The 22191-nt window shown below is 46.4% G+C and overlaps 1 protein-coding gene and 1 pseudogene across 2 annotated transcripts in view; one reads left to right on the top strand and one right to left on the bottom strand.

Moving 5' to 3' along the window:
• SRFBP1 (serum response factor binding protein 1) overlaps nt 1-2454 on the bottom strand; it is a 271124-nt gene extending 268670 nt beyond the window's left edge. Inside the window, exon 1 of the mRNA XM_078675562.1 lies at nt 2280-2454. Within this exon, the coding sequence (XP_078531688.1) occupies nt 2280-2312 (33 nt within the window). The 5' untranslated portion in view covers nt 2313-2454. The remainder of the gene's footprint in view (nt 1-2279) is intronic.
• Nucleotides 2455-14144: 11690 nt separating this feature from the next.
• On the top strand, nt 14145-21933 carry LOC144820171 (uncharacterized; annotated as a pseudogene). The gene is made up of 3 exons (XR_013607696.1): nt 14145-14223; nt 17405-18574; nt 21729-21933. The product of XR_013607696.1 is annotated as an uncharacterized LOC144820171 (transcript).
• The last annotated feature ends 258 nt before the right edge of the window (nt 21934-22191 follow it).

Below are 22191 nucleotides of genomic sequence, written 5' to 3'. Positions count from 1 at the left end.
TTGGTAAATGTACATTTGTTTTTGTTGCTGTGCAGAATAAGAGTTGGAAAATTGCACTTGGGACAAGCAGGAGGCTTAGATCAACATCGTCATTATTTATTCATTTGAGAATTAGTTCTCACATTACTGAAATAAATGCAGGTACTTGGGATCTGTGTAAATATTTCGAGGGTAATGTTCTCTATTTCCATTCCCCTGTCCACTGTGTCATTCCATCTGTGTGAGGGAGAGTGCAGCCTATCAGAAGGACTCTAAAGTTCAGCAAGAGTTGTTTAGCCCGAGCACACTCAGCTATGCTATTCTACGCTCATATGGGCATAAATAGTTTGGAAAAGGACAGGGTCCATTATGTGATCCTCAGAAACGTTTAATTGCAGTGTTAAGGCACGAACCGTCTCTGAATCCAATATCATGCATTTCGGAACATCACATGCATGCAACAGCCATCAATGCCAATAGCTTTTCAGACAGGGGTAGGCAATGGGAAGCTGTTACACCTTGTTTGAAACACGTAATACCATTTTAAAGCTTCAAAACCGGCAATCAGCCAGGGTTGGGGGGAGGGGGAAACAACAGAGAGTTTCACGAGTGCAGAATGTGTTCTCTTGTACATTGCAAAGTGCTTGTCGATTATAGAGCTGAATCCGATCGGTGAGCACACTACTCTATCTTCGCTTTAACTACCTCTTTTGTACACTTGTTCAGTATTGCATACAATATCTCCTCTTGTAGGACCAGTTTAGGGTTCATTTTGAAGTGTTTTTTATAAGCTGCCCCCGCCCTCTTAGACACAGCCTTTGTGTAAGGCAATCTTGTCACTCCAAGAAGCACTGGGGCTCGCTACAAGCAGGAGAACCCACAACATGAACACGATGAAGTGCCGAATATCTGCATCTCATCCTTCCTGAACCAGCAATTAGGGATAGGCAAAAGAGTATGCCTGGCCAAAAATTCTCTAACCTGAACAGAATCTACAGCTCCACCCGTACATCTAACATCAACCAAATGGCAGATCTCAGAGAAAATTAATCAGCAGCCCCTTTCTAAAAGTTTTCATGACATTTCTATAGTCCTGTCTTCACCCAATCACTTTAGTGTCTGGATCTTTACTTTCTACCGCAACAATGAAGGCAATACAGTTCCATTGGCTGGAGTGGTTCTATTCTCCCCAATGTAGCTCCATGCTAAATCTGGGGCATTCAAATAGATCCACTTTGCTTTTATAACTATCACGGTGAGACAAACTAAAAGGGCCTAAGAAGATATTTGCTCCAGCATTTGCGGAAATATCTTTTCAATGATTACATTATTTATTAAAATGACCTGACGTCCCAATGTAGGCATCCCCAATATATGCATCCAGTCAATTACACTGCCAGCACCTGACCTGGAAAACTGTCGTTGCTGTAGTCATGGTGTGCTGTACCAGAGGAGCTGCCAGACTATTTGTCTGAATCTGGTTCATATCAAAGATACATAGTAGCACTGTATCTATCACATGCAAATAGAGTCTTTCTACTGTGTTGCATCCTCAGATTCCATTCCATCACAAAATTCTCCACTATATTGAAAAAACCCATGAATGAAAAACTGACATTGAATTAAAACATCCAATTGTCACTTCTTCTTTCTTATGACACTCTCCTATTTCCTATCCCTGCACACTTTATGTAGCTGAGCAGTTTACTCCGTCACGTGTTTACCTTAATCTCTACGACTGCATTTCTAATTGGCCACATCTCATTTCAAAACCACAACAAACTTTGTGGTAGGTACCCCCGCCCCCACTAATGATCCCACCTTACTCATATTAATTGAATCTACAAAAAAATAAACGTGAGTGAATGCTTGTAATGGATTCCTTGAGAGTACAAGATTAATATAAATAACTAACAATAACCAATAAACAGAGTAACCTTAAATTCCCGGAGCAGCAAGCTGCCTGGCGTACAGTATCGTCAACTGTAGCAAGCGCTATATAAATGTGTTCAGATGTATTCGAAGCGAACACACAGAGATACCCATATCCTGATCAGGTGGCACGTGCTGTGTGTCAAGCGCAGAACTCTAGGCTTAAATGTTTATAGACCAATGATATCATGCCTCCGGTATAGGACTTCTACATATGATTTACCCAGCCATGCCCCTATCACAGACTGTCGGCTCTTTTATTCCACTTCAAGCACTACCGGCAGGAACGCGTTACATATGCATTTATAGTAGTCACGAATACACTGAAACTATCTCAAGGAAGGATGCCGCGCCTCCTTGGAACTCACCTCATTATTAAGATTCAGCACGGGAGCCGCCATGCCTGCTTCACCGTCAGATGCCACTCGAGTTCACTGTAAAGCAGGAGCAGCTTCCACGCTGCTTTTTTCGGGCACTTCCTCTGCCCTACACAAGCTGTTCCAGTAGCACACAACCCACGTGGGATAGGCGGAGCCGTAAACAAACGTAACTTCCGAATCAAAAGTGACGCAATTTCCGGTGCTGAGAACCAGCTTAGAGTGTGTTTTGATTGCGAGCGTGCGCGCCCTCGGCCTGACAGCGCGCGTGTCCGCCAAGACGTAGCAGATTTTCGCGTCACCTCTCTGTAAAGTTTCTGTGAAGCTTAGAAAGCTGTTAGGTAGCGGTTTCCCTTTGCATTATTGGCAAACTGTGTGTTTTTTTACACACTGCCCACCATAAAGCAACTTTGAAGCGTAATAATAAAGCTGATACAGTCGCTGGTGGAAGGTGGAGTGGGAAAGGTATGGGTATTTATCTAGCACTTACCAGTTTAAGTGTTTTGCAGATGAGTTGCTCGCGTTTGCGATTGGCAGGGGCGGTGGGTGAGATTTTAAAGTGGTGAGGCGCAAACTAATTAGCATACAGCACCGTAGCGAGCGAGCGCAGCTCGCGAGCCTGAACCCCAAAAGGGGGGTTTGGGGGGATTACCCCCCCCAAGAATTTTTTTTAAAAAAAGAAGAAAAACCGTGCATTTTCAAGCAAATTTGAGAAAGCAGGAAGGTTAATAAACCATTAATAGATGGCATAACATAGGTAGCTGCTTATTCAGTATTACCACAGAGCTTCATACATTCTGTCCTATTATGCTCAGGTGCTGAATTCAGACTATTACGGCTAAAGCTTCTGACTTTAGCGCTGGGGAACAGGGTTCGAGCCTAGGTGTGGCCTCACCGTTCTGGAATTTTGGGCAAATCATTTAATCTACATCGCCTACCAAAATAATGAATGTGTCCTTGTGTAAGGTCCCTGGTGCTCATGTGAAGTGCTCTGATATATTTGGGTCGATCTCGCACTATATAATAAAGCTGCAAATGCACACAATCTGAAAACCCCTTGCCCTGGTTTGTCACCATTCTGCCAATCTGCCTGGTGGGCATCTGTGCCAGCATGTCGGCAGAATGTACACATGGCCTCCTGCCTTTTAAAAATGCCCATATCTTTAGGTTCAGAAATTTACACAAATATTATTCTACCCCCACGGAGCTGTGTGCTCTAAAAATTGCATAAACTAGGCAGATCGGTACTACAATATTCTCATGAGGAGAAACCAATTTAGTTGCATCCAGGTATGAGGTAATTTAGCCTAGATAACTGGTGGCTGCAAGCTAAGCGTAGTCAAAATAGTCGCGAGGACGTCATTATCCGGAAGCACACGCCTTACTGCTGCTTCCAAGGGCTCTCGGGACTTCCATGCATGTGGATGCAATCAAGGCCCACCTGTGTTGCTAACAGCTGCACAAGAAACAGAATGAAGGTATGCACATCTGATACCACCCGACCCCCAGCAGGCTCTGGACATGACATCTGGCATGTATGTGTGAAGCTGCCCCCCCTCCTACCCCTCCCCCCGGGCACTCGCCTACCTATACAAAGGGAGGTTTTCCGTTTGTACACATTGTGCGAAGACTCTCGCCTCCCGCTGATGGGCCATTAACACTGATTCATGGCAGCAGGTGGGGGGGGAGAGTGGGGGTGAACGGAGACACCAACGCCGTGCAGAAGTGTGGCACTACATTCAAACTTTTTACCTCTTCAGTCTTCCCAAATGTAGAAACTCCTCCACCTAAACCCACCGATTTTTTTTGTCAGTGCTTCCTATGCACTTCCACCCTCAAAATACGTTTACTCCTGCCTGTACCAGGAGTGTTAGCTTTCCCAGGATGGGAAACTGCATGCAAATTGTTTTTTTTATTTTTTATTTTATTTTTAGTTTTTATTACGTGACAAAACCAAAAGCATACAGTCATACAGAGCAAGACTCTTGAAAACATAATAGGCAGCCATACAACAGCTCCATCTCAAAAGTTTCACAGCCGTAAAGCCAACAACCCCGTATGGGGCAGGCGATGCACCGAGCAATATGTCAATATCACCAACATTATTACAAAAAAGGGTAGTCCTCTTCTTGGATAGTATTACTGATGTCTCAGCAGTTTTCTCGCTACCTTCGGCGTTATTTCCATACCCCCTCCCTCAATCTATCCATCATTTCCATCATCAAGGCTCCGGCACTCGCCCACCCCCCTCCACCTGTGTCAGTTTCATGGGCTCTCGGGGTGCTCACTTTGCCTGTAGGAGTAGGACCGGACCTTCCCTAACTCCCGCACTCAGTTCCGATTATTTCCGTCAAATCATGTTCATCATTGTGTGTTGCATCGTGTTGCGCTGCTTCTGTAGGACATACATGACAAAGAATGATTGGCCTCTTTGTCTCCCTATTTTGAGTGAGAGTGGGGGGAGTTGGTGCTAATGCTAATTTGAGGTTAAGAGCTGTTAATTGCTGTTCTCTTCCTTCAGCACCCACTCCTTGGTTTTAGGCCCATAATTGCGGCGTGCGTAATTAACATCAGTTAACACTGCATGGACAGGGCACATTAACCTCTGTTATTGTCATAAGCAGCGTTGGACAGTAGGGCTTATTTAGCTTTCAAGACAGCCAAAAATGCTAATATACCACCTAGGGTAAAGAGACAGATTGAGACAGTGAGAAAAGAAGAGCAAATAAAAGAGGCATAAATCATGTATTGTATTACACGAATAATGAGGTGAGAATTAGCAGAATGAAGGGACTCAGGGAGGGCAGGGAAAAGACAAAGACCTAACACGCTGTTTCTGAACATTGGATAACAATCGTGCTGAGCAGTGACAACTGATCGTGAAAGAGGGGGCCGCGTGACTGACACACTCGACTGACTGCTAGTGTTTGATCTGAAGGGCAGAAGGCGCCTGAACTTTTCTCACGTTTGCCTCATTAGCAGGCAGCCCAGACCGCTGCTTTCACTTTTTAGGAAAGTCAACATAACCTTGCACATATGCTAAAGATTTCAGCGGAGATGATGCTTTTTAATTTGAAAGCGATAGATTCGGGGGAAAAAATATCGTTAGGCTGCAAGGTAGATAGATATATGCATGCGGACAGAGAACTAGGCACTGAAATTAAAAGATGGGCTGACACTGACAGGCGATCTGAGCGGCAAAACTTTTTCTATGAGTATTTGTGTCTTAATCCCGTTTCAAATGTGAATTACTTATGAATATCAAATCTGATTTACTGAGCATTTTAAAGTATTTGTTTCTTATTTCAGGCTTAGATGTGATTGACAAATTTCCAGGCGTAAGAAGAAATGCTCCTTTGGGGGCAAAACAAGTCTCGTGACTCACAATGTTTTTTCCTTTAGATAAATATGTCTTACTCCTGAAAAATGCTTGCATAAACAATTAAACTAGAGTAACACACAACTACTCGGGAAATGTGTTGTGAGTTAGATCCAGGGTAACCAGAGAACCTCTGATGTAGGGGCTTGAGTGACAGACATCTACTCTACCTAGTACAACCTTTGGTTCTGCTAGATCCAGCCTCAACATGTCAATTTTTGGAAATTGCTAATTTTGGTTCAATCCCAGAAGTCATTTGGGCGCCTGAAAGGAACTTACACACTCAAATGGAACTTTTTGACCAGGTCAAATCCGTTTTTGGGATCCATTGACCCAAATTAGCTTAGCTATTTGCCCACCTCAGTTGAACTCACCTGTGTAAATGGCCTGATTTACGAAATCTGCAAAACATACACTTACAAGTGTAAAAAGAGTAATCACACCTACTTGCACGTGGAAGTAAATCTTCTCCCCGGAGCGTGGTAATGGAATTCCAGGGGTTGTGAGTGTCATAAACATGCTTTTATGGGGATTTGCAAACCATTTCATGGCCCTCTGCCACCATGGACACGTTTATAAATATCATGTCGTGAAGTGCAGGAGTAAATCAAATTACAAGGTGGGAAAGAACACCCCTAAACATTATGGGTCTATGGGCAGGGGTTTACCAGTGCAGAGCAAAGAAAACAAATGTTAGCAAGTCCATTTGTGCTTGATAATAGAGCAAATAAACAAATGTATACAGCAAGCATTGGCCAAGTGGTCTAGATTTTTTTTAAGCTGACGTTTTCTTAGTTGAAATGGCCCAATATGGCTGTGTCATGGTTGGGTGCAGGAACAGACTTAGATGAACCCATATGCATAAATGAAATATTTAAGTGCACGTGTGCACGAATACAAACACACAATCAGACAAAACACTCTCTCTCTCTCTCACACTCTCTTTCTCTTTCTTTCTCTCTCTCTCACTCTCTTTCCCTTTCTCTCTCTCTTACTCTCTCTCTTTCTCTCTCTCTTTCTTTTTCTCTCTCTCTCTTTCTCTCTCGCACTCTCTTTCTCATTCTCTCACTCTCTCTCCCTTTTTCTCTCTCTCTCTTTCTCTTTCGCTCTCTCTCACTCTCTTTCCCTTTCTCTCTCTCTTTCTCTTTCTCTCTCTCTCTTTGTCTTTCTCTCTCTCTTTCTCTCTCTCACTCACTCTCTTTCTCTCACTCTCTTTCTTTCTCTTTCTCTCTCTCTCTCACTTTCTTTCTCTTTCTCTCTCTCTTTCTCTCTCTCTCTCTCTCTCTCTCCCTCTCAGTGCAATCAAAAACCATAGTCTCAACTACCTCAAGCACACACCTCAAACTGCGCAACGCACAACCCAATCCTCTCAGAGGGCATGCACCGCAATTGTAAAAGAAAAAAAATCCTCTGAAGTGAAGGCCATGGATTGAGAACTGAATTAACATAGTTCATGTATTTCCTTTTCGGATTATTTTTGGCCTCGCTTGACCCTGTACTCCGTGGATTCTGAGCCCCGCACGCTCAATATAGCCCCCCAATTCATCCTCCTCCCAGGCGGCAGGCGGGATGCTTAGTGTAATTGTCTGACCGTCAGGGAGTGAGACCTCGGACGGTTACGATTTACTCCGCTGTCCATGATTAAGAACTTAGAAGTTACTCAACTAGCCCCAAGTCCTGAAATAGCAGAGGGCACGAGAGGTCAGAGATCATGGCGGATCAGCGTGGGCACATTCCTGCTGCTGAGCAGGCGTGCTAGAATTCAAGACTGGGGGTGCTGACAGGACTAAGTGCAGATGCCAGGGTCGGGTGGGGTGGCAGGAGGTGCTGCAGCACGGATCTGAGGAGTGATGACAGCAATGGGTTCAGATTCCTGCACTTGTGACTTAAGGTCGACTCGCACCACTCATCTGTTTGAAATTGTAAATGAACACCATAATGCACTCTGGGACTTGTAGTCTTGAATTCCATCAATGAAACCAATTGGACGAGGCTATCACAGCACACGGTGTTTGGAGAGGAAATCCCGGACTGGAACTGCGTCTTAGGAGACATCTGTAACCTTACCAGTCCTAAAATGTCATCTGTATCGGGAGAAGATACTGGAAGTACCGAATTTAAATGTATGGAACGCTAAGGGGTATAAACACTGAGTAACTTCTTAATCATGGTTACTCTGCAAGAACTTTCTGTTAATCCCCCCATTGCCGGGGCTCTTGGGTCGGAACTGGTGAAGTCCTGGCCCGGCCCCGGAGCCAGCACCCGAGTCCCCGAACCACCTGCGGGCTAATTGCTGCGGGTGCCTGGCACTGCCGTCTGCCAGCTAGCAGCTAGGCTTTTTTATGTTCCGTTCAGAGTCTCCACTGTAAATAATTTTTGGGGGAAAAAATCATGTTTTATTTTGACTGGATGTCAAGCGCGAGCGAACTCAGTCATTTGATTTGAATTAATTGATGACGGGATGCCTTGTTGCAGCTACGGCTGCCGGCTGGTCGGATTAGTAACGGCGGGCATTTGTGTCGTGTAAGTCTGTGTGGGGGCGGGAATGATGAGGTGTACAGGCCTGTGAGGGCGGCAAGTGCACTGCACAGTCAGACAGCAAGTTCATTGAATGAATATATGGTGTCGACAGTGGGCGGGATGAGTGAAGTACTAGTGATGGGTGATATACTGAGGCGGCCTAGGCCTCTCTGGGTGCAGCACAAGGCCGGCCCAGTAGCGTGGCAGCCGCAGCGCCGTCGTACTTCTAAATTATTATCGTTGACTGGAGAGGAGATTAAAACAATTAGTCTACATATCATTTTCTTTTGATATACTCACTAAAACTACTGAAGTTGAAGTCACCAGCGAAGTCACACGACGACGGGTCGACAGACGGACTCGAGAGCACACAGGCTGGCTGATGCACGCACACACGAGGTGAGAGTCACACTCGTCACCACCCACCCAGAGAGAGAGAGAGAGAAGAGAATAGATTAGAGAACAGGTCAGCAGCGCCGCGAAATGGCCAATCACTGCATCATGACTGAAGTCGGACACAGTGATTGGCCACGGCTGAACCACCCACGCGCGGCATTGGCTAGGGGGTCACATTGCGTGCTCGCCCTGTCGCCCTTTCTATCGCCGGGGGCTGTCGCCTAGTTAAACCCAGCACCCCCCTGGCCACTCGCTACGCAGGAGAACAACAATGCGCATGCTTGGGCTAGTTGCAGCCCCAAGCTTCTCTTGCGCACTCGTCGAGCCTCGTCGTCGGGACACCGCTTCTGCTGCAGCTGAGTCAGTGACGGACTGTCACTCAACTCAAGCTGCACAGCAGTCCGGACCAGCCTCCCTGCCGCAAAGCACTCCCCCCCCCCCCGACTCCCGGATACGCCGGGTGCTGCCCGGATCCCTGACGGCCTGGACATGATGAGGTCTGAAAATGAAATATTTATATTTCCTTGCACAGCCGCGGGTCCATGGGGGCTAGTGGGGCTACGCCCCTATGCCCAATGGACGCACCGCTGCTGGCGATTGGGTAGCCCTTTGTTATGCTGTTTATCGTGCAGTTGCTTTGTAGCTTGGTAGTGTTCTAAATTAATTCATATCTGTCAACCAGACGACTTTAAAAAGAAGTTGACAATTCTATGTCAGGAAGCGTAGGCGAGGATTTTGCTTGTCCTTTCTCCATAGTGTGCATACCGGGTGCGAGTCGCCCTCCCATAAAAGACACGAAACAAGTTGTTGTCATTCACCGCGTAGTCTTTTATTGAATCTTTAAGCAGTGTCATTAATCCTTTATTCATCTTGGATTATTAATCCTTTATTCATCTTGCTTAAGGTAAATCTTTAAAATACTTTGCTTATCAATGCCACAGCATATAAATAAATCTCAAAGTAGTACATTGTCATTGTATTTTCAACCCACTCTCCAAGGGGCCTTTTTTCTTAACCTTCGGGCTGTGCCAGCAGGCCACAACCAAGATAGCCTGCTCTCCTTAAGTTGACCGCCCTCCGGTCAACGGAGCCGCAGGTAAATAATGTGCCTCCATGAGACACCCATACTGGGGCATACCCCCTTCAATGTTATAAACATATACCAAGGCATCTTGGGTAGGGTAGGAGAGGTCAAGGACCACCAGCAGGTCAGTCCCCCCTCTCCCGCCAGCCCAGAGCCCCACAATGACTGCTTGCCCTTTCCAAGGGGCATCCAGTCCATACCAAAAAAGGAAGTCCACCGCCTTTTCTTGCCTGGGACCCCGCCATGCTCTTCCTTGTTGCAGGGATGGGTGGGTGGGTAATTCTTTTGCTGGTCTGCTGCCGGAGCTGTAGGGAGAAGACAAAAGAGGGTTAGTTCTGCCTCCCCCGAGGTTTTATACCCTCGGGGGAGGGAAGGTCGACCCTGCCTTCCTGACGACTCTGGTCTCCCGGGATAGGCTCACTTGGACCTGCTTTGCTGGCTGCCCCTCCCCTGTCCTGCTGCTGCCTCGAGGACGAGGATATTCCTGCTGGCCTCCCGCCCCAGATGCCCTCTAAGGGCGCCACGCCCCTAGGAGCGGGTGGCGCTGTCATAGTGTGCATACCGGGTGCGAGTCGCCCTCCCATAAAAGACACGAAACAAGTTGTTGTCATTCACCGCGTAGTCTTTTATTGAATCTTTAAGCAGTGTCATTAATCCTTTATTCATCTTGGATTATTAATCCTTTATTCATCTTGCTTAAGGTAAATCTTTAAAATACTTTGCTTATCAATGCCACAGCATATAAATAAATCTCAAAGTAGTACATTGTCATTGTATTTTCAACCCACTCTCCAAGGGGCCTTTTTTCTTAACCTTCGGGCTGTGCCAGCAGGCCACAACCAAGATAGCCTGCTCTCCTTAAGTTGACCGCCCTCCGGTCAACGGAGCCGCAGGTAAATAATGTGCCTCCATGAGACACCCATACTGGGGCATACCCCCTTCAATGTTATAAACATATACCAAGGCATCTTGGGTAGGGTAGGAGAGGTCAAGGACCACCAGCAGGTCAGTCCCCCCTCTCCCGCCAGCCCAGAGCCCCACAATGACTGCTTGCCCTTTCCAAGGGGCATCCAGTCCATACCAAAAAAGGAAGTCCACCGCCTTTTCTTGCCTGGGACCCCGCCACAGGGCGAGTAGCTTACTGGCGCGCTCGCCCCCCCCCCCCCGACCGAACAAACTTCACTGCCGGGAGCCACCTCTGCACCAGTCCCCTGTTCATGTATGCCCGGGAATCAGCCTCCGCTCTTACCACTGCCATTTAACTCACAGCTGATGGCACGCTGGGCCCCCCAACGGTAACTCACCATCTATCATAATGCTTATGTGGAGGCCTGATCAAGACAACTGCACTGTAATGAGCTGACTGGCGCAAAGCCAAGAAACCCCATATCAGGCACCTTAGTGGCTTTCCTCACTTGCCGCTTTTCACCCTCTTTATCCAGCCGACCTGTGACTGCCAATCCCATTGTAAGAGGTAGACAGTTAACTTAGCTTCTAGACGGATTGCAAATACCTGTAGAGACTTGCAATCCTTGACAAAATACCTGGCATGTATTATCTTCAGAATAATTATACGTTCAAGATTGCGGGCCTGTGAAGCGGCTCAAGATCAATGCTCTTGGAGGCTACTTCACCCATTGTCCAATATAATGCATGGCCCACCAAGCTCGAGGATATTATGCATGGAATGAATTATGCGAAGATTTCACCGCTGCTGAAGGGGCCCAATATTTTTTGCTAGTGAAGTATTTGCCGTAATAGTGAACTTTTACCCTCACCTTCACTGCAGGCGGTTCCGTTAAAGACGTCTTCATATCTAAAATGCTTTCACCCTTCATAACCCCACATTGGGAAAAGTGAACGTATTAAGCATGAAACTTTACAATCTGGAACATGGACTTACAGGCAATATCTGCACACATTCACGGACTGCTCTGATGAAATGGCTAATTAACACCCAATATCATGAGAACGACATAGCTATGCCAGGTTCCCACCTATTCTCTTTTGTGTGCCAAGTTCGACGATTATGAGATAGATTTAGAAGGAACATTAACGCGTCCAGATATATGCTAGAAGCAAACCAATATTGTCCGGCAATGTTGATCTTCATAATGTAGGATTTGCATCAATACTATTACACAGTTCAATACCATTATCAGTTATTAAGTAGACTAAAGTAACCTAGAACTAATATTGGAAACTTGCCAAGACACAGTGATAAAATGAATATGAGCTTTTCACTGTCAGGACATATAAACATATTCAGATATGTCCTATGTTTGCAATCCCAGTGCCCCTGCCCCATTAGCGATTAGGGGCTGCCTTAAGGGTGACGCAACCAGCGTTAAAGAAATAGGTCTGCCGACCAAAGGTCTATTGCTAGGGAATATGTCTACTGACAAAGGGTTTATTCGCTGGGATACTATCATGTTGAGACTGCCCAACAAGTTGCAGTGCAGGCTTGAGGTGTGTTTTAATATGCTATTTCGGGGACTGTTACCATAAGGGCTGCAGCCCACTTGTAGCATTCAATGAACAGGCCCTGGGTTCGTGTTGAACCACCTAGGCGCCCAGGATCTAGAACACTATCCTTGTACCCATACGGATCACCCTAACTCCGCCCCAATTTAGGTAAGGATTGACGGCTCTAGTTTACTGCTACCATAGGGTGAGTGCAGGTTAATTTTGTAGTTACCTGCATTTAAACTGACTCGGATTATGAATGCTGCTTGGCAAGGGCTAAGATCCCAAACGAGAAACACCCCTTCCTCCATTGGCATTCTTTATTTGTAAACTCTTTGAAATAATTGTTTATCAATTATGAACATAGCTGTATCCAAATACTTACACATAAATACGTAATCATTCTATCTTAGCGCCCGTTCTCCAAGGGGTCTTTGCTTTAACCTCCAGGCTGTGCCAACAGGCCACAACCAAGATAGATAGCCCCTTTAAATTGAAATGCCCTCAGATGAACGGGGCTGCAGGTAAATAATCCATAACTGCCACCACCTGTGGCAACCAACGGCTTCCAGGCAAACTGGCGGGCTGCTGTGCTCAGCGGAGCCGGCAACCAATGTTACAGCGAATTACCAACGAGTGCCAAGGGGAAGCCATATTGGAGCGTATGGCTCCGGCCGACGAAGTGTTGTGATGTTCTGATCTATGCCTACTGAGCACTGCGAAACTGATTATTCATTCACAACAAAGGGACATTCCCCCAGTAATAAATTGTGTAAAGACCCAGTAAGAAGTGTTGCCAAGAAAGAGCACCAGAAAATTCCTCAAACCAATTTAGTATAAAAGTGGGAAAATGTAATAAACAAAGTCACACAAAAATTGTCTAAATCATTATATGGATTGTCCAGTTTGCCTCACACCACAATGTATATGTGCTGCCTGTCACTCAAGAACCTTTCTCTTTATACTACTTCCTAATACTACTGGTCAGAGTGAGCAGAGTAGTCCAAAACCTCTATCTGTTGCAGGGTTGCATGTACTGGCGAGACCAACAGAAGTGCAGGAACTTGTATCATCACTCCAAGATATCCTTCTCTCAGGAGGAAGTTCGGCAGACTTTCAAAGCACTCTTAATCCTGCGAACTTTTTATGAGCTCTGAAAATTATTTAATTGTGCAATTTCATTGTGGTCGACTTTCCTTTACCGAGTTTAGGCTGCTCCACCGTGCTCGGGAGTTGCATGACTCCCTTCTCAGGCCACCCTGCTGCTGTTTCCTATACATCAGATTTTTTCAAGAGTCTTTTCTCTGCCTTTAAAATCAATGTGCCGCTTTTTCTCTAGTCAGGGAATGCTGCGTTTCCCTTTCAGGCCCACGGGCTTATGATCAAAATGAGCGACGTGTATTGAACTGCGATGTGAAAAGTATTTAATGCACACACGTTTCATACCACGAACCTAGCTATTAGCGGGGCTGATAAGGGGGTGTTTTATTAAACATGTTTTACCCTTCGAGCAAGAGAAAAAACAGCTGGCCGCCCTTCTTTGAACTCGACTTGTAAATACCGGCAACAACAATTCAAAAGCCATCCAGCACCTCACATCGCCATTGAGGTGAAAACGAGTGCCCTAACCCAATTAAAACAGAGCTGGGAGCCATCAGACATTATTACAATGGATTATAAAACAAACAAAACGGCGTTGCTGCAGAGTGGGGGCGTCGTAATAGTAGACCTAAATTCATGTAGTGCACCCCCTAAGAAAAGCGTCTCCTGCCCCGTTTTTCAGCTTTGAGTGATGAGAGGCAGAGTTAGACCAGCAATGGATCAGAGGCTCGCATATTACCCCCAGGTACCACTCTGAAGTGGGCGCTAAACCCACCGAGCACTCTTTGCTCGGGTGGCGTACTCTAGGGAAGGGAGACCTGAATTGGGCCCTTTTGGGTCTATCCTTTTCCTATTCTGAAACCCAACGCTGTAAAGCCTTGACTAATTCTTGTTTGGGGACCAAACGAGCATGTTCAGAAATGAAAGTCGGTTCTTTCGGGATAAAATTAAAACAAAATCGAACTTCCATGGTTACTGTGCTGACCCAGGTACTCGGCAATTAAACAACACGCGACCACATGAATCGCTAAGCTGTCTCATGGGGTTATCGCTTAAATGTGTTCTGGAGGTAGCTTCGTGGGTCAGACTTTCGCATCCCGGTGGGGCCAACTCGGGCGTTCATCCTTATGAGGTCAGTACATTCGATACCCGTGGGACATGAGCATCTGTAACCTCGCAGTGATAGTCACAATTAATATCAAGAAACGCAATATGCACCATGTGAAAACAAAACATGAATTCGTTCAGGCCAGCTGATGTATGATACTGCGATGAACACATACTTTTACAATACTGGCATTTGGGCACTTGTATTTAAAACATAAAATACATTTCTTCAATAAATTAACATACATAACTCCAAAAGGGGATGCCTAAAAGTACCACAGTGATGCAGATTATATCGGGCTGACCTCCGTCCCTTGGTTCCAGAATGCTTTTTAACACAAAGTGCACCCCTGTTAGAACTGAAGCTGCACTGCTTGGTTGTACTGCCACTGTCTCCAGGTGACGCTGCGTACATAACTCACCAACATAATACAGTTAGAGAGTGCAAGGAGGCCCGACTTGACTTTAGCATTCCGTGCATTGGGTATTGTTTACTATTAACTCTGCATCTAGAATTAACGCTCCATTCTTTTAGTGAACTGTGCTTTGGTTTTATACAGCATTCGTTTTAAGGCATAATTTTATTTCTATCTGTTTAAATCCCCTTTTTTATTTTGGGATTGCAGTAAAATTATTGTCCCCAGTTGATGTTTGTACTGTGGGTTCACGTCTGGTTGACGAATAATCCTCTGTTAACTCCTTATTTTATAACGAAGCTAACAGTTACTGCCCCTTTAAAGTACTACTATGCTGGCTGCCTGCCGCTGAATGGCCGTAGGTTGGGCAGAACAAAGCGACGTTTGTCTACAGTTGGTCGGGGCCCAGGAAGAGCGTGACTCACACCATAATACAATTAGAGAAGCAGTGTGATCGGCACCAAGCCTTAACGCTATAGTGCGACCTGGGCACCAGCACGTGACTGGAAAACGTTACTTCAATTGATTTCTTTATCTCTGTGTCTGAAGGAAAATTCCAGGATTGCGCACAGTATACTGGAGGCTCTAAACAGTGGTGGCATTTCGAAGTTCTAAAATGTTTTTAATTATGCGGCACGATAAGTGAAGAAATGATGCGGCACAATAAGAACGCTCTTCAGTGATATGGCGCATATGCAGTGTTCTTAATCTAGCATACAAGCATCCGCACTATCGTGTAACATATTTGCGAATGTCCATGCATTTCCAACCAGGCCGGAAATGGCCGCTTACCAGTACAAACCCATGGTGCCCTGACCACGAGGCATCCGCCATTACATTAGCTGCTTACTGTACCGGGCTAGACTCCTGCTTCGGGCCTGGGAATTCTCCACGGCTGCATGCTTTCCGCTGCACTTTTCCTCGACGAAAACAAATAGAAAATCGTTTAGGCTATTAATCTCGCTCTCCTGTGACAAATTACAGATTGCATGGGGACTGCTTGTACGGGATGCCTAGCGATGTATTGAAAAAGAAACCCTTTGTACACTGTAGACTCCGCTGCTACAAGGTAAACAACTGACTGAGGAAAATAAACATGATTTGGAAAAGGGGGCATTTTTATTGGCGTCTTTGAGAACAGTAACACTACGTTCTAAAATAACTGATATGCCAAGGTACATGAAATAAGAACACCCGAAAACTACTCTAACGCAGATTGAATAATCAGCGAACAGACATCTCATAACTCACCCTAAATGACTACGCTGTGAGGCCCTCTCCTTTCCTCCGCGTGCAGCACCCAGCTAGCGCTGTAATTCTTTTGCTGGTCTGCTGCCGGAGCTGTAGGGAGAAGACAAAAGAGGGTTAGTTTCTTGTCTTCTCCTGTCAGATACCTTCTGACAGTGGTGAGTTTTTGGATACCGAGGCAATAGCCTCATTACTCCATATTCGTTTGGAATTTTGTAGTCGCTGTTTAGGTTGTCTTATTGGTGTGTGACGCTTTGTCACAGTTGAGGTTGCATCACATGGTCAGCTCAGTGATGGGCCGAGAGGGTTAGTTCTGCCTCCCCCGAGGTTTTATACCCTCGGGGGAGGGAAGGTCGACCCTGCCTTCCTGACGACTCTGGTCTCCCGGGATAGGCTCACTTGGACCTGCTTTGCTGGCTGCCCCTCCCCTGTCCTGCTGCTGCCTCGAGGACGAGGATATTCCTGCTGGCCTCCCGCCCCAGATGCCCTCTAAGGGCGACACGCCCCTAGGATCGGGTGGCGCTGTCATTTTATTGGACAGCACGTTAGAAGTATAAAGAAAAAAACATCAAGCATGAACTACCCTAACCAACATGGCAGCGGTAGTCATGGTAATACAGTAACCAATCATAGTCCACAACAACCGCATAAAGGAATCCCACGTCGGTAGTCCTTCCTCTTTCTCCATTGCTGCCGCGTCAAGATAAGTCCTGTTTTTTCTCCTCAGCTTATTCTTGTGGCGTGGCAGTGTGTTTTATTCATTGTTGACAGCATATTTTTGCCTTATTATATCATCGCGACTGTTGTCCTGCTTTGTAGGCTATTTGTTGTTGGTGACAGACGCGGTAGGCTTTTGGCCCGAGCGTCTCTGTTGCGCGCGTGCGCGGTCTGTGGTGTCGTCTTCTCAGACGCTGACCGGCTTTTCTCCTCAGCGCTTCCCCGCGCTGGTGGTGAACACGCGCTGAGGCAAGGCGCTTTATTTAATATTAATCGTGCCTCGTTCCCCACACTGACGCTGCTGTATTGTGGCAAGATAATAATAAGTGACTGGTTTTCTTTTTCTTGTGTCTTTATAATTATTTCGTTTTTCAAACGTGTCAGTCACTTTATTGGCATAATTTGTTCCACATTATCTGGTGTTGCCTGTGGGTACCTGTGTTCGGGAACCCCCCCTTTTATTTAGTCTGGGGCGTTTTTAATTGTATGGGTGCCCAGTCTTCTGCGCAAATGCAGACTCGTCAGGAACAAGATGGTGTAGCTGTGGATTCTGAGCAGCCTCAAAAGCCCTTATTGCACCCTCCTGTATAGGTGGACAGACTCCTATCTTCGGCTATTGCCCAGGCGCTGGCACCTCTACAGGATAGCGTCAATAAATTGTCTGCCCATGTTTTTAAAACAGGTTCAGGTGTTTTTGGAGACAGTGGGGCTGGGCCCAGTGGGGTGCTTTCTGTACCTTCACGCACGGCCAAGAAGCGTGACGCGGGGCACCTGGAAGGCTTCAACAGACTTGCTGAAGTCTTTCATAAGAGTGCGCGCACGCTAAGAAGCGCACCCTTCCGGGGGGACGACTCACCCGGGGATATTGGTGGTACTTCCACCCAGGACCTTGACCCGGAAGAAGGGTTTCCCCAAGAGGGAGTAGATGACGAGGATGACTACGGTGATGACGATGAGGATGAATCTTCTGAAGATATGTCTGACATTAGTAGATCTTGGCGTCCTAAATCTAATGTCTCAGATTATGGTGAGGGTGACCTAGTTTCCCCAGACATGTTTGACCCTAATTCTATTTACAGACCCCGTTCTTCCGAGTGGGTTCCCGAGAAATCAACGGCTGATTACGTGGCCGCTAAACTTAGGCAACCGCTCTCTCAGGATGTGAGACTGCGTTTACGTTCTGAATGTCCTCGCCCTTCTCTTCCCAATAGAGTAGCAGCCACTCCAGAAATAGACCCGAAGTTATGCACTTTTTTCGCTAAATATGTTAAGGACCCTAAGAAAGGAATTGACAGGTCCTGGAAAGCTTGTCAGGACAAGTTGTTAGACGTTGTCGGTCCCCTTACAAAAATCATTGAACTCGCCCAGCGTTCCAAGGAATCGGGTATTCCTCTCCCAGTTGAGGACGTAGCGGGTTGGGGACAGAGGGCTGTTTGTCTCCTTGGCAATGCCAACTGTGCCCTCCCTGCCGAGCGTCGCAGGTCTCTTTTACTTAAAATTGATCCCAAGCTTGGTGAGTTATCCTCTTCGGAAGCAGGTTCGGTAGCGTAAGGTACCTTGTTTGGTGATCCTTTCGTGAAAGAACTTGGGAAGTTTGTGGCTACTTTTTCTGCCTTGGATAAGGCGCAAGCTTCAATGAAGAAAATGTTTCCTAAGAAGGTTTTTGGCGGGGCCGGCAGAGGCAGGGGTCGGTCTTCCGGCCGCCAGTTCCAGCAAGGCCCCAATAGAGGTCAGTCCAAAAGGAACAATGGATGGAATGATGGACGTCAAGGTTCCTTCTATCCTTCCCGTGGAGGCAGAGGCCAGGGCAGAGGACGTGGAGGCAATCAGTTCAACGCCAAAGGATTTAACGGTGAGTTTTTCCATCATTTCTCCGGTACGTCTGGGGGGAAGGATTGCTTTATTTCTTCAGGCCTGGTTGAATCTCACGACAGACCCTTGGGTTCTAGAAACCGTTCAAGGTTTTCACATAGAGTTTTACGGTTCCCCCGTTCAACTCTCACGTCCTTGTCCATTGGTTTTTTCTCTCGCAGACCAGGAGCTTATAGATTTAGAAGTTCAAGCTATGCTGCGAAAAGGCGCCATCACTCCTTCTTCTCTTCATCCAAACGGCTTTCTCAGCATCATCTTTCTGGTCGAGAAAAAAGACAAAGGGTTCAGACCAGTCATCAATCTTCGTTTGTTCAACGAATGGCTAATTTACAGACATTTCAAGATGGAGGGCATCCATCTTTTGAGAGACCTCCTTCTTCAGAACGATTGGTTGGTACCTTTGGACCTGAAGGATGCATATCTTTCAGTTCCAATTTACCCTCCTCATTGCCGATTCCTCCAGTTTCTATGGAGAGATCAGATCTACGAATTTCGTGCTCTCCCCTTTGGTCTTTCCTCAGCACCTTGGTGTTTTACCAAACTCCTGCGACCCGTGGTGGAACATCTCCGTACCATGGGATTTCGTCTGATAATTTACTTGGACGACATTCTTTTGATGAATCAATCCAAGGATCTTCTTCTCAATCATCTTCAAGTGACCATAACTATTCTTCAATCTCTGGGGTTCATCATCAACGCCCAGAAGACAGAGTTAATCCCACAGCAGGAAATGACTTTCCTGGGTTTTCTGATAAGAACAACGGATGCAACGTTACATCTCCCTTCTCAAAAGATTTCCAAGATCAAGAAGGAGATTCGCAAGGTCCTTCGTCGGGACCGGATTTCTGTCCGTCTCTTGGCCTCGTCTTCATCGATCCAGGCCGTTTTTCCAGGCCCGCTTCATTACAGGGCTCTCCAGAGACTAAAAGCGTTTCATCTCCGCAAAGGTCTCACGTACTCGGAACTCATTTCTTTGTCCATGGAAGCCAGATCAGAACTCCTATGGTGGTTGGATCACATGGATGCATGGAACGGGAAGGCGATCTTCGGCTCCCGTCCAGATCTTGTGATCGAATCGGATGCCAGCCGCCAGAGATGGGTAGCCCGGTGCGGCTACCTCTCAGTGGGAGGCAGATGGATGGAGGAGGAACTTCATCTCCACATCAATTTCTTGGAACTCCTTGCGGGTTCGTTCGCCATCCGCTCGTTCACAACGACCAAAGTCTCTTGTTGTGTCCTCCTTCGGATGGACAACACGACTGCGGTCAGGTATATCAATCGCCTGGGCGGCCCCCACTCCAAAGTCCTGGCGGATCTCACGAAAGATTTCTGGAACTATTGTCTTCTATGCCAGATTTCTGTCATGGCGGAGTATCTTCCCGGCGAAATGAACTCTGTAGCGGATTGGCAGTCCAGGAATTTTCGGGATGCCAGCAATTGGAAGCTGGATCCTTATGTCTTTCAGATGATCTCGGATTTTTGGGGTCTTCCTCAGATGGACTTGTTTGCGTCCAGGTGGAACGCCCAACTTCCCCGGTTCTATAGCTGGAAGCCGGACCCTGGTGCGGAAGCAGTAGATGCCTTCCTGCAGGATTGGTCCCGGTTTCCAGCTTACGCATTTCCCCCGTTCCTATTCATTCAGAGGGTAGCAGCCCAGGTCCGCAGGCAACGAGCCTCTCTAATCTTGATCACTCCTATATGGAAGGCTCAATGCTGGTTCCCGTCCCTTCTGGAATTATCTTGGGACAGACCTATTCGACTGCCAGTATCCGACCTCATTCTGACGGATCCATTGGGTCATCCACATCCTCTGGTTCTCCAAGGCCATCTACGTCTCATGGCCCTGAGGATTTCAGGAGACGTTGGTCTAACGACTCACTTTCGAAAGACGCTGAACTCCTCATTCAGCGAGCCTGGGCCCCTAGTACCACTAAACGATACCGATCTGCCTGGAACAGATGGGTTCATTGGTGTGTGGCAAAACACTTGGATCCCGTGGGCTCATCTGTGACAGAAGTAATTAACTTCCTTGCTCAACTTTTTCACGACAAACTTGCTTACTGTACCATCAATTCTTTCAGATCAGCAATTTCCGCGGGTCATGCCCTGGTGGATGGTTCTCCTGTGGGAGAGCATCCTTGGGTTTGCAAACTCCTCAAGGTTATTCGCCTGTCACGTCCACCGGAACCGCGTTATTCTGGTCTTTGGGACGTGAATGTGGTATTACGATTTCTTCTATCTTGGCAAGATAACGAATACCTTTCACGCAAGGAACTTTCGGCTAAATTGGCTATTCTCCTATGTCTCATTTCTTGCAAAAGGGCTTCCGATGTTCGCGCCCTTGATGTTTCTGCCAGAGTCTTTACCCCTGAAGGCGTTACTTTTACTGTCTCTAGAAGAACTAAGTGTAATACCAGGGCAGTATCTTACCCAGCTTTTCCGGATTCAACTAAACTTTGTGTTGTTCGTTGCCTCAAAACTTATGAGGATGTGACTTTAGAACTCCGCCCCCGGGCGAAAGACAATTGCTGATTGCGATAAAGAAACCTTTAAAAGCGGTTTCTTCTCCCACCATTGCCAGATGGATCAGGTGGATTATGTCTGAGGCTGGTATTAAGATTACAAACTTCGGCGCTCATTCCACTAGAGGCGCTATGGCTTCCAAGGCTGTCCAAGTTGGGGGCAGATTGGAAGATATTATGAATGCAGCGGATTGGTCTTCAGATTCAACTTTTAAAAAGTTTTATTTTAAGCCAATCCAGGAGCCGACCTCTTTGGTGGTGAGTAGGCTTTAAACTAGCAAAATCCTCGCCTCCGCTTCCTGACAAAGAATGAGAAATTTCCTAGTTCACACAAAGGAAAGTTTCAATTCTATTAAGGACGCGGAGGCGAGGATTTTCCCACCCTGGCTTTATCTAGCCTTCCCTCCCTGACCTATGGATTCCAGTAATGTTTTCTTCATACGAGGGAAGTAATATATTTCATATGTATTGATGTGTACATTTGATTGATATGTTTTTTACTGGATATATCTTGGTTTTACTGCACTTATCTTTGATCATTTCCATTGCAATGTGTTAGATTCTTATCAACATTGTTCTGGACGAGATATTATTATATTTTCTCTTCCCTAGGCTCCGATCAGAAAACGGACTAGAGGGTAGAGGACTTCTTTCCACCGGCAGCAACGAAAGAGGAACGACTACCGACGTGGGATTCCTTTATGCTGTTGTTGTGGACTATGATTGGTTACTGTATTACCATGACTACCGCTGCCATGTTGGTTAGGGTAGTTCATGGTTGATGTTTTTTTCTTTATACTTCTAACGTGCTGTCCAATAAAATGGAGAAAGGACAAGCAAAATCCTCGCCTTCGCGTCCTTAATAGAATTGAAACTTTCCTTTGTGTGAACTAGGAAATTTCTCATTATTAGGTATCGGATGTCGAAAGCAGCACATGCGCTGCTCTCTGCATTCGAGAGCTTTTTGGAATCAATACAGATTCCGAAGCTCTCGGAGGCGGAGTTAAAGCCCCGCCCATCTTTTTAATTGGCCAGCGTCATCCTAAATGCAAAACGCTGGCTTCTGATTGTAAAG

This window comes from Lissotriton helveticus, chromosome 2_1 (genome assembly GCF_964261635.1).
Source record: "Lissotriton helveticus chromosome 2_1, aLisHel1.1, whole genome shotgun sequence".
Taxonomy (NCBI): Eukaryota; Metazoa; Chordata; class Amphibia; order Caudata; family Salamandridae; genus Lissotriton; species Lissotriton helveticus.
The sequence above is the reverse complement of the archived record's forward strand: the minus strand, read 5'-3'. Positions and strand labels throughout refer to the sequence as shown.